The sequence below is a fragment of the Saimiri boliviensis genome, chromosome 1 (genome assembly GCF_048565385.1).
Source record: "Saimiri boliviensis isolate mSaiBol1 chromosome 1, mSaiBol1.pri, whole genome shotgun sequence".
Taxonomy (NCBI): Eukaryota; Metazoa; Chordata; class Mammalia; order Primates; family Cebidae; genus Saimiri; species Saimiri boliviensis.
The window spans coordinates 145,678,199-145,691,433 of record NC_133449.1 but is presented as its reverse complement, the minus strand read 5'-3'; the positions used below and the strand labels follow the sequence as shown (position 1 = coordinate 145,691,433).

The following is a 13,235-nucleotide window of genomic DNA, read 5'->3' as shown; positions in this document are numbered from 1 at the left end:
CAGGTATCATAGAGAATCAGTGGGCAAAGGAAGCAATATGCCAAGGACTGGTTGATGTAGGGCACAAAAGCCTGGCAAACTTGTAGCAACTGGGGCAACTCCAAAGGGCCAACCTGGTTCCAGAGCATCCTGTGTGACTAGCTGAAGTCTTTGTTGCCATCTCATCACAGTTAATCACTCTCTGTCCAACTCTGCTGTCCTGTTCTTCACAAGTGTTCCTAAGAGTGCCCTCAAGAAACCTCCCACGTGCAAATCTCAAGTCTTAGATTATGCTTTGCACAGAGCCTGACTCTCGCTGGAAGGTGCTGTGCCAACAAAAGCCACTGAGGATCTCACAAATTCCTAATGAAAAGACTCCCTCTATAGGGGCAGATCACCATTCTGAGAAGAACTTCTGGGAGCAGACTGCAAACTAAGCAAAGAAGTTTTACTTCAAACTGAAGTAAAGAAGACTTAGAAGATTCAAAGACTGAGTGGAGGAGGGTCCAGAGGAAGCAGAACCCCCTCAGCTAAGTCACCTTCAACTTTCTGATCCACAGAAAGCACGAGATGACAAGTATTTCTTTTATTATATTTTATTTATTTATTTATTTTTTACTTTAAGTTCTTGCTGCACGTGCAGATCTTGCAGGATTGCTGCATCAGGATACACATGCCATGGTGGTTTGCTGCCTCCATCCCCCTGTCGCCTACATTAGGTATTTCTTCTAATGTTATCCCTCCCCAATTTCCCCACCCCCTGTTATCCTTCCCCTATCTCCCTAACCCCCAACAGATCCCAGTGTGTGATGTTCCCCTCCCTGTGTCCATGTGTTCTCATTGTTCAACATCCACTTATGAGTGAAAACGTGGTGTTTGGTTTTCTGTTCTTGTGTCAGTTTGCTGAGAATGATGATTTCCAGAATCATCCATGTCCTGGCCAAGGACATGAACTTCTCCTTTTTTATGGCTGCATAGTATTCCATGGTGTATACGTGCCATTTTTTTTATGCAGTCTATCTTTCACTGGCATTTGGGTTGGTTCCAGGTCTCTGCTATTGTTAACAGTGCCACAATGAACATACGTGTGCATGTATCCTTATAATAGATTGATTTATAATCCTTTGGGTATATTCCCAGTAATGGGATTGCTGGGTCAAATGGTATTTCTATTTCTAGATCCTTGAGGAATTGCCACACTATCTTCCACAATGGTTGAACTAATTTATGCTCCCACCAATAGTGTAAAAGCGTTCCTATTTCTCTACATCCTCTCCAGCATCTGATGTCATCAGATTTTTTAATGATCACCATTCTAAGTGGCGTGAGATGGTACCTCAATGTAGTTTTAATTTGCACTTCTCTAATGACCAGTGATGATGAGCAGTTTTTCATATGTTTGTGGGCAACATAAATGTCTTCTTTTGAAAAGTGTCTGTTTATATCTTTCACCCACTTTTTGACAGGGTTGTTTGTTTTTTTCTTGTATATTTGTTTTAGTTCTTTGTAGATTGTGAATATTAGCCCTTTGTCAGATAGGTAGATTGCAAAAATTTTTTCCCATTCTGTTGGTTGCCAGTTCACTCTAATAATTGTTTTTTGCTGTGCAGAAGCTGTTAAGTTTAGTTAGATCCCATTTGTCTATTTTAGCTTTTGTTGCCATTGCTTTCGATGTTTTAGTCATGAAGTCTTTGCCTATGTCTACGTCCTGAATGGTATTGCCCAGGTTTTCTTCTAGGGTTTTTATGGTGTTAGGTCTTATGTTTAAATCTTTAATTCATCTGGAGTTAATTTTTGTATAAAGTGTAAGGAAGGGGTCCAATTTCAGCTTTCTGCACATAGCTAGCCAGTTTTCCCAACACCATTTATCGAACAGGGAATCCTTTCCCCATTACTTGTTTTTGTCAGGTTTGTCAAAGATCAGATGGTTGTAGATGTGTGGTATTGTTCTGTTCCATTGGTCTATATCTCTGTTTTGGTACCAGTACCATGTTGTTTTGATTGCTGTAGCCTTGTAGTATAGTTTGAAGTTGGGTAGCATGATGCCTCCAGCTTTGTTCTTTTTGCTTAGGATTGTCTTGGCTATGTGGACTCTTTTGGTTTCATATGAAGTTTAAGGTGGTTTTTTTTTTTTTGACGGAGTTTCGCTCTTGTTACCCAGGTTGGAGTGCAATGGCGCGATCTCGGCTCACCACAACCTCCGCCTCCTGGGTTCAAGCAATTCTCCTGCCTCAGCCTCCTAAGTAGCTGGGATTACAGGCATGTGCCACCATGCCCAGCTAATTTTTTTGTATTTTTAGTAGAGATGGGGTTTCACCATGTTGACCAGGATGGTCTCGATCTCTCGACCTCGTGATCCACCCGCCTCGGCCTCCCAAAGTGCTGGGATTACAGGCTTGAGCCACCGCGCCCGGCTGTTTAAGGTGGTTTTTTCCAGTTCTATGAAAAATGTCAGTGGTAGCTTGATGGGGATAGCACTGAATCTATAAATTACTTTGGGCAGTATGGCCATTTTCACGATATTGATTCTTCTTAAGCATGAGCATGGAAGGGTCTTGACTTTTTATCCAATTTGCCAGTCCGTGTCTTTTGATTGGGGCATTTAGTCCACTTACATTTAAGGTTAATATTGTTATGTGTGAATTTGTTCCTCCCATTTTGATAGTAGCTGGTTGTTTTACCTGTTAGTTGATGCAGTTTTTTCATTGCGTCGATGGTCTTTACCATTTGGTACAGTTTTTCAGTGGCTGATACTGGTTGTTCCTTTCCATGGTTAGTGCTACCTTCAGGAGCTCTTACAAGGCAGGCCCGGTGGTGACAAAATCTCTCAGCAATTGCTTGTCCATAAAGGATTTTATTTCTCCTTCACTCGTGAAGCTTAGTTTGTCTGGATATGAAATTCTGGGTTGAAAGTTCTTTTCTTTAAGGATGTTGAATATTGGCCCCCAGTCTCTTCTGGCTTGAAGGGTTTCTGCTGAGACATCTGCTGTGAATCTGATGGACTTCCCTTTGTGGCTAACCTGACCTTTCTCTCTGGCTGCCCTTAGCATTTTTTTCTTCATTTCAACCCTGGTGAATCTGATGATTATGTGCCTTCGGGTTGCTCTTCTTGAGGAATATCTTTGTGGTGTTCTCTGTATTTCCTGGATTTGAATGTTGGCCTGACTTGTTAGGTTGGGGAAGTTCTCATGGGTAACATCTTGAAGAGTGTTTTCCAGCTCGGAAATATTCTCCCTGTCACATTCAAGTACACCAATCAAACATAGATTAGGTCTTTTCACATAATCCCATATTTCTTGGAGGCTTTGTTCATTTATTTTCACTCTTGTTTTCTCTGATATTGCCTTCTCATTTTATTTCATTGAGTTGGTCTTCAATCTCTGAGAGCCTTTCTTCAGCTTCATCGATTCAACTATTGAAACTTGTGTATGCCTCACGAAGTTCTCATGCTGTTTTTCAGCTCCTCAGGTTGTTTAAGTTCTTCTCTAAGGTGGTTATTCTAGTTAGCATTTTGCCTAACCTTTTTTCAAGGTTCTTAGTTTCTTTGCATTGGGTTAAAAGATGTTCTTTTAGCTCATAGCAGTTTGTTATTACCTACCTTCTGAAGCCTGCTTCTGTCAATTCATCAAACTCATTCTCCATCTAGTTTTGTTTCCTTGCTGACAAGGAGTTGTGGTCCCTTGGAGGAGGAGAGGCATTCTGGTTTTTGGTGATTTTATCTTTTTTGCACTGTCTTTTGCCCATCTTCCTGGATTCACTTGGTCTTTGAAGTTGGTGACTTTCAGATGAGGTCTCTGAGTGGACGTCCTTTCTGTTGATGTTGAAGCTATTTCTTTCTGTTTTTTAGTTTTCCTTCTAACAGTCAGGCCCCTCTGCTGCAGGACTGCTGGAGGTTCACTCCAGACCCTGCTTGCCTGGGAATCACCTGGAGAGGCTGCAGAACTGTAAGGGTTGCTACCTATTCCTTCTTCTGGTATCTTTGTCCCAGAAGGGTACCCGCCAGATGTCAGCCAGAGCTCTCCTTTATCAGGTGCCTCTTTGGATATACAGGGGTCAGGAAGCCACTTGAGGAGGCAGTCTGTCCCTAATTAGAGCTCAAGTGCTGTGCTGGGAGCTCCATTGTTCCGTTCAGAGCCGCTGGGCAGGGACGTTTAAGTCTGCTGCAGCGAAACTTATAACCACCTCTTTTTCCAGGTGCTCTGACCCAGGAAAGTAGGGCTTTATTTATAAGTCCCTTCCATACTGCTGCCTTTTTTCAGAGATGCCCTGCCCAGCAAGGAGGGAGTCTAGTCACAGTCTGCTTGCAGAGGCATTGCTGAGCTGCACGGGATCTGTCCAGCTGCCGTGTGAAATTCCTTGTGGTTTTGTTTACACTGGTAAGGTTAGTACTGTCTTGGTAATGGCAGGCTGCCTCAGTAATGGCAGATGCCCTTCCCCCACTCAGAGCTCAACTGTCCAGGGGTTGAGCTCAAACTGCTGCGTTGGCTGCAAAACTCTCAAGCCAGTGTGTTTCTGATTCCTGGTCTTTGTGGGTGTGGGACCTGTCAAGCCAGATCACCTGGCTCCCTACCTTCTTTTTCAGGGGAATGTGCATCTCTGTCTTGCAGGCACTCCAGGCACCAGTTACTGATATCCCTATTTTGAAGCTATTTTATTAATTTGATTTTTAAAAAATTTTGTTTATTTTGAGACAGGGTCTCACTCTGTCACCCAGATTTGTGCAGGTTTTTGTGCTGGAAACTCATGGCGCTTGTTGGCTGGTGGGAATCTCCTGGTCTGTGGGCCATAAAGACCATGGGAGAAGCACAGTATCTGAACCAGAGTACCGGAGTGGCTGAAAAAGCCCCCAATCACCTCTGTTGGGTGGGTGGGTGGGGTCCTCCATTTTGCTGGACTTCCTGGGTGAGGCAGTACCCCACCCTGCCTTGGCTCACATTCCTTGGGCTACACCCACTTTCCAACCAGTCCCATTGAGATACACCTGGTACTTCGGTTGGAAATGTGGTAATCACTTGCCCTCTGCATTGCTCTCGCTGGGAACTATGCTCTGGAGCTGTTCCTATTCGGCCATCTTGGTGGAGCTCAAGTGTTTATTGTTTTAAGTTGCTAAGTTTGGGGCTAATGTGTTATGCAGTAAAAGAGAACTAATACAACATTGAGCTTCATGAACAGCAATACCTTATGAGGAAACAATGGAGCAACACATTTACAATAGCCAAATGAAGAAAATATAAGCCAAGAATATTGTATCTGATCTTCAAAAGTCACAGATAAATGGTTACAAATGTTTGAATACTCAGAGAATATCATTCCCATGATCCCTTCCTGAGAAATCCACTAGAGAATGAACTGTAGATATCCTAGAAGTGATTGGAGAAGCTTCATTACAAGAATTGATGTTGGACACTTGAATATGTCTAAGTGTTAAACTAAGACTCCACGATGGAAACTAAGTCCTGACATCTTAATACTATAAGCTCTGACAATATAAGTAGCAAACATGGGGGAAGCGTACACGAGATGACTACCCAGTTGGAAATCAAAGAATGCCATTTTAAATGAGAGGATGGAAAGGGGAGAGGGAAAAAGAGATTACTAGCTAATTTTAATATTGCTCATAGGAGGGAATTAAGAGGCAGTTTTAAAGAGTAGGGCACTAAGGTTATCAGACAAAGGTGTAGCTCAAGGTAGGGCATCAGGCTGAGGAGCATGAAATGTGGAGCTGGGGGAGCAGCTGGAACACAGCACAGAGGCCTCAACATGCTTGTGGATAATATGATTCAGTAGTCCTATTATTAATATGGTTAGTAGGAATATTGATATCACTATTTTGAAGCTATTTTATTAGTTTGATTTTTTAAAAATTTTATTTTGAGATAGGGTCTCACTCTGTCACCCAGGCTGGAGTGCAGTGGTTTGATCTTGGTTTACTGTGGCCTCCACCTCCCGGCCTCAAGTGGAACTCCCACCTCAGCCTCTCAAGTAGTTGGAACTACAGGCATGTGCCACCATGTCCAGCTAGATAATAATAATAATAATAATAATAATAATAATAATAATAAAGTAGATAGGGTTTTGCTACATTGCCCAGGCTGGGCTCAACCTCTTGACCTCAAGCAATCCTCCTGCCTTGGCCTCCCAAAGTGCTGGGATTACAGGTGTATGCCACTGTGTCTGGCTAAATGTAATATTTTATAAGATAAATCAATAAGTAAGTTTATAGCCATGATTTTCAAGAGAAAGAAGAAAGAAATGTATTATTGAAGAACTGAGATAAAATCCTATCTTCTTAAATTGGAATTTGAAACACGATTGTGCATTGTGATTTTTTTCACTCTTAAAAATCACATTTTCTAGTTATTTTGACTAAAAAAGACCTAGAAAGTCATAATCCAGTGGTCCAGACTGTGATCTGTAAATGCCATTTTATACTATAAGGAACAAGGGCTCCCTGGAGACATGACTGACTCCAGGTCTGGGCAGAAATGAACCTGTCAAGTCTAGGACATTTTAGGAGTGTCTTTCCTGCCAGTGGGTAGCAAGACCTCACCTCCCTCCAAACCTGTCAGTAAAGACCATGTAGGAAGCCTGGACTTCCACATCCATGTGCTGGTAAAGAAGTGTCCCTCCTCCTCTCTGCTGGGGTGGTATTAGATGAGGTCTAATGGAATGTCAGAACTTTTGCCATTAGCCAGTGGTCCTGGATAGTATGGCTACCCCTCTATTTTTCCATGCAGAGTCAGTGGAGGCTGTGTGGAGAGTAGTAATGAGGCACTCGTGGCCCTCCCAGCCAGGAAGGTATCAATGGAGGCCTTGCGGAGAGCCAGAAATAACTACTCCTGTCCAGCAGTAATGAAGAGCCCCTCCTACTGTTTGTCAAAGAAGGGAGGGAAGCTAGACTATTACCCACATCTGTTAGTAAGAAGGGAGTGCCCCCATCCCCCTTGCCCATGTCATTTCAGAAAAGGCCAGTTAAAACAAAATTTAAATAAGGTCCAGAGTCTCATAACGCAATACCAAAAATATACAGGTTTGAACTAAAAATCCTTCATCATAGTAACAACCAGGAAAATTTCAGCTTGAATGATAACAGAAAATAAATAGCTTAGTTGAAGCAACTAATATCACTTCAAGATAATAGTCATATTAGTTATCTTGCAAAGATTCTAAAGCAGCCATCATTGTAATGCTTTAGTGAACAATTATGAACATATTTGAAGCAAATAAAAAACGAAAGTCTTAGCAAAGAAACATATAAAAAGAACCAAATAAAAATAATAAAACTTAAATATACAGTTACCAAAATAAAAACTCAATATATGGGCAGAATAAAATGGATAGAGAATTGGTGAACCTGAAGATAAAATAACAGAAATTACTTAATCTGGATAACAGAAAAAATAGACTTAAAAAAAAAAAGAGCCTCAAATAACTGTAAAACTGTAACAAAAAATCAATATAAGTGTCATTTGAGCCCTGGAAGGAGAGTAGAAAGAGCATGAGGCTGAAAAAGTACTCAAATGAATAATGTCTGAGATATTTCCAAATTGGAAAAAAGATAAAAATCAACAAATTCACCAAGTCCAAAACTGAATAAGCCAAAAGAAATTTATGCCAAGACACAGTATAGTCAAACTTCTGTAAACTAAGGCACAGAAAATTCATGAAAGCAGTGAGAGAGAAATGAAATCTTCCTTATAAAGGAAAAAAAAATTCAAATGACATTGAATTTCTCATCAGACCATGGAAGTCAGAAGAAAGTGGCATATTTTTCAAGGGATGAAAGACTGTCAGCTCAGAATTCTATATCCAGTGAACAAATCCTTCAAGTATGAGGGGGGAAATCAAGGCATTCTCAGATGAAGAAAAACTAAAAAATTTCTATCAGCAGGTGTACCCTAATGGCAGAGCTAAAGGTAGCTCTCTAAACCGAAAGTTAATAATAAAAGAAGAAATCTTGGCACATCAGAAAGGAAGAAAGAACAGAAAAAGTAAAAAGAGAGACAAATATACATTTTCCATTTCCTCTAGGGTTTTCAAATGTATGTTTGACAGATTAAACAATAATTATAGTGCTAGATAAGAAAAATATTTAAGACAGTGACATTGAAAATCAGAAGGCTGAAGGGAATTAAATGGGGGAAAGTTTTCTAAATTATACTAGAACTGCTAAAATGTCAATACCAGTTGATTATAATGTTACATACAGATAAGGTAATACCTATGGCAACAACTAAAGAAGCTACACAAAGAGATACACCCAAAAAACATTCTGGGTAAATAAAAATGAAATTTTAAATAATGTTGAAGCAACTGACAGGAAAGTAGGAAAAAGCAAACAGACCAAAAAACAACAGAACATACAATTAAGTCCTCTTCAGTACTGACATAGCAATAATTAAACTAAACGTAAATGGTCTAAATACATCAACTAAAGTCAGAGATTGGCAAAGTATATTTTAAAAAATGACCCAATTACATGCTGTCTACAAGTAACTCAACTTCAAATATAATGATATTGGCAAGTTGCTACATAACGGTTCTTTACTGTTTGAATTTTAACCATGAACATGCATTAGTTTTCAATTAGTTGCTTAAAATGTATAGGATTCTACTCAGGTCAAGGGAAGTAGGCCAGGAAAGGCTATAGAGAAGTAATCACTAAATTGACAAGGAAGAATTTATGGTAAAAAGGTGGGAAAGGCCAGGAGGTTGTTATCTCATGCAGAGAAAAGAGCGTGAGTACAGAGCAGGGTCCAGCACAGGTGGAAAAATAGAGTTTGGCTTTGGCCTCTGCTCACCTTTTCTTCTATGAGATATTGCTGATCAAATTCTAAGGAATAAAACTCAATGGGGAAGTCACAGGGATTCTTCACTATCACTTCGGCCTCATCTCCAGGTGCACAAAGTAGCAGTGGTCCCAGGTCCAGGACTGAAGGACTAAATTCCAGGCGTGGCTCTAGACCTTGCCCATATACCAGCAGTGTAAGCTTTTGAGCACTCTGGGCAATCTGAAACATCAGGGTTTGGCTGTAGAATTTCTGGAAAACATAAAAACAAAACAAGCATCTGAATTTATTTCTATTACATGGCATGTAAAACAAAACACTGCTGAGAGGAAAAAACTTATTTAGATTGAGAGAGGTAAGTTATTATATAATTGCATAAGAGTAGTTGATATTATTAGATTAATTAAGTACTGGGTATTTAGCATGCCAGACATTGTACCAAGTGCTAGATATAAAATAAATTCTGAGTATCTAGCATTGTAGCACTTGTATGAAGTGCTTCATTATTTGTAGCAAGCCCTCTGAATGTCACTGTTATGTCCTTCAGATCTTTCAGTGTGCTCAGACTTCCAGCTGCCACAGTCTGTACCTCTGGGCCTGAAGGTTCTCATTTCATGAACCCTACTGCCTATGGGAAGGGGAAGGCAGGGCAGAAATGCCAGGGAAGTAATACTGTCTGGAAGTAGTTCTCAAGCAATGACTCTAGGGATGTATTGTAAAAAGACCCCAGCTCCCTTGCTTCTGATGAGTGATGATTCTAAAGTGTGTATTTAGTGTATTTTCCCAGAGCTTGGCAGAATGCCAGGGCTAGGGCATTCAGTTCATCAGATACAATTACAATCAGATACTGGATAATAGTGATATCACAACTACTTGCATGTTTTCTCAAAATGGTACCAAAATCCCATCCCATAGTTCCTAATCCGATTTCACTGGGGAACCTATTTTTTTTTTTTTTTTTTGAGATGGAGTTTCACTCTTGTTACCCAGGCTGGAGTGCAATGGCGCGATCTCGGCTCACCGCAACCTCTGCCTCCTGGGTTCAGGCAATTCTCCTGCCTCAGCCTCCTGAGTAGCTGGGATTACAGGCACGTGCCACCACGCCCAGCTAATTTTTCTTTTTTTTTGTATTTTTAGTAGAGATGGGGTTTCACCATGTTGACCAGGATGGTCTCGATCTCTTGACCTCGTGATCCACCCGCCTCGGCCTCCCAAAGTGCTGGGATTACAGGCTTGAGCCACCGCACCCGGCTGGGGAACCTATTAAACATGTAGATCCTCAGATTCCATCCCTAGAAATCCTGACTCCCTAGGGGCAGAGTAAGATTTAGCATTTTAAACCTGATGCCTAGGTTATTCTGGTATAGCTGGACTTGTGGCTTGGTGTGAGTGGAAATTGTATAAATCACAATTTGAAGACTTTCTATCTTAGCTTGAAGGGGAAAAAGCAAACAGATGGAATGTATACAGATACACACACAGAAATATCTACTGCTGGACACATAAGATAAATTATTGGCTAAGAGGGGTTTCTATATAACTATTGGCTTAGTACCTTATGATTCAAACTTCTATATCTTAATTACTCCTTATGGAAATCTTTCTAAAACATTTCGTTCATTTTCTTGAACATGCTATAATGCCTAAGAATTGTTGGTGTGGATGTCAGTGATGTCTTGGCACTGTTGATGTTGATGACGATGCAGATATGGATTGCATGGGTTGTAGGACTAACCAATTCCTTGTATAGCGATAACACATTTCTCTCTTATTTGGTAGAAACATTTTATTGACTTTGACCAATTCCAACTCAACATTCATGAAACTGCTTGCACAAATCCATTATTTTTACCACATTTCCCTCATTAAGTAATGGGGAAAAAAATCCACAATTTTGGGTAAACCCTTTGAAAAATTTAAGACTCTTTAAGAATGATAAACATATTACTAATTTTCTTTGAAACAAACTGGGAAGATTTTGATAATGATAAAAACATGGGTTTTATTTTAGAATGAGATATGAAGTCATTTGCTTTTTCTTTTTTTCACTGAAGGTGTTTAAGCATTTTCTCGAAGCCATTACCAGGAAAATGGGAGTTAACCACAGCTCTTCTATAAAACACACAATTTTCCTGTTAAAAGAATAGAATAGAGAAAAACATATTTCCCAAATGCCTTAGGCTTTGAACAAAAGTCTTTATGGTACAACCTCTTGAGATTCTCTCTGGTTCTAGAATCTTATTGATTTTACTGTGTTCCTGGTCAGAAGTGGCTTTGAGTTGATAATGTTCACAAAAGAAACATTTATGCAGCTGTGGGAGGCCATATACTGGGATGTACTTTTCATGGCTACTGAAGATAATAGTTAATAGTTATTGAGAGACTTACTATGCATAGAGCAGCATGCTGTGTACTTTATTCAATGCTGTGCACTGAATCTTCAAAATGATTTTAGAAGGTAGTCATTACAGGTTGACAATATCTTATCTGAAACCCAGGGGCCAGATACTTTCAAATTCAGATTTTTAAAAATAGTAAGCACAGTGCATATACCACATGTTACCTAATACCTTTAGCAGGGTGTGGGGCAGTTCCCCCATACTCAAACACATTAATATTTGTTGGCAATGTTTGACTCTGAAAACTAAGTGGTATAAATAAAGGTTAAATGGTCTCATGTCAGTTCAGACGAGACTTTTCTGCCAAATGAATTTTTGTCCGAAACTTAGGAAATCTCAAACCCCCCACCCCCACTTTTATTTCTTACTGGGTTTCAGAATTTCAATAAGGGACTGTTGATATGTAATATTATTATTTTTTCTTTTCTCTATGAGTGAACTGAGGCTGAATGAGGCTAAGCAATTTCCTCAAAGACACACAGCATGGAAGTGTGCAGAGGCAGAAGGCTACTAACCCAGGCCTGCTGATAATAATCGATGTGTTAGTCTGATGATTCCAGACCACTAGGCCACACAGCTCCTATGTGAACCAGAAGTGCTTGAGATGCCATATTCAGAAAAGCAAGGCACAGGTCACTCAAAGCTTCCCTTGAGACCCAGACAAGCATGGACTTGAGTAAAGCTCAAAGAGGTCCAGATAACCTAAATGAAGCCACGTTTCTTTAAAGCTCACCTCTTCTTTTGGCATGAATTTCACTTGCACGTTGGACTTCTCACCAGGATCCAAGACTCCAGAAATGGGCTGGATCTCAAAGATCCGTGTCTTGGGCTTTAATTCTGCACGCAGTTTCTGTCTTAAGTATTTTGGCATGTGTTTCTCCAGCTGGTTAACAAATATTAGACAATCAGATCATCCTCTATGGAAAATGAACTCATTCACCTTCCGTGCGCACAACCCACATTTCCTGAATACCTCTTAGGTGTCAGGGAAAGTGTAGATACCAGAGGTACACAGATGAACAAGACATTCCACCCATCAGCATGGCTTGACAGGACCTCAAGGGCTGGGATAAGGGCCCAGATTTTACTCAGGAGGCAATGGTTGCCACTGCAAGTCTTTGAGCTGGAGATTGAAATGATGAGTGCAAAGGCCTAGACTTACAAATCTGGCTGAAATAGAGATGGAGAAAGGAGGATCAACGGGCCACAGATCCTTTACCTTGTCAACAGGCTTTTGGCTGTGGACAAACCATTCACAAGGGACTTGGAGATTATTGGAAAGCTGAATAGTTTCCACCAGGCACTGTCCACACTGAATTGTGGCAAAGTCCACTTTTTCACGAGAGAGAGTCATGGTTGGAATGATCACCTTGGCTTGAAGACAGATGTGAACTGTTGGCCCTCCAACCACCTAGAGCAGGTATAAACTGAAGTTACCATGTGACATGGCATTGGGGAAAGGAAGAATCATAGCTCTGATATAATAACTGGATCATCCCAGGGGCCATCAGCAAGCAGAGCAGGAAACGTGCAGGGCTGGGTGGGCCCAGTGGTGCCTCATACCTTGATGGGCAGAATGACTTCTTTGCTTCCAACAGGTAGATTGGCTCCTTGTGGGTCAAATCTCACTTCAAATGTTTCTGTTTCACAGTAAGGCAGATTCTTTACACGATCTAGCTCAGTACTGAATCCTGGACCAAGACAAAAAAATATCTAGGTGGGAAAGAAAAACAGCCAACAAGAACTGCTCTAGAGAAAGCCCCACTGGGTCAGAAGGACGGCTCAGAGGATCACTGAATAGGCCCAAGAATCCTTTTAGCTGATCGCAGAGGCACAAATGCTGCTCCAGGAGGACAGTACTAATGGGTTTCTTGTGAGAAATGACCAAGTACAATAGGAAAGGGCCTCGCCAGCCTGCGTACCTGTCTCATGAAGGACACGCTTGTCTGCGTGGAATGACACTGGAAACTGACTGGTGTTGGTGATTTTGATGATGTGGGTTCGGACTTCACCAAGGATGATGTAGCCAAAGTCCAGGATGTACTCTGGCAGCTGGATTCTGAAATGG

General features: G+C 40.9%; 1 protein-coding gene across 4 annotated transcripts in view; it reads right to left on the bottom strand.

Annotated features, from left to right (window-relative positions):
• The window catches only part of HYDIN (HYDIN axonemal central pair apparatus protein), a 444,836-nt gene that overhangs the window by 138,670 nt on the left and 292,931 nt on the right, over positions 1 to 13,235 (bottom strand). For all 4 annotated transcript variants that reach the window (XM_074406071.1, XM_074406078.1, XM_074406090.1 and 1 more), the window contains 5 exons: positions 13,090 to 13,226; positions 12,731 to 12,858; positions 12,387 to 12,578; positions 11,901 to 12,050; positions 8,781 to 9,020 (listed from right to left, as the gene is read on the bottom strand). In XM_074406071.1, the coding sequence (XP_074262172.1) occupies positions 8,781 to 9,020; positions 11,901 to 12,050; positions 12,387 to 12,578; positions 12,731 to 12,858; positions 13,090 to 13,226 (847 nt within the window). The remainder of the gene's footprint in view (positions 1 to 8,780; positions 9,021 to 11,900; positions 12,051 to 12,386; positions 12,579 to 12,730; positions 12,859 to 13,089; positions 13,227 to 13,235) is intronic.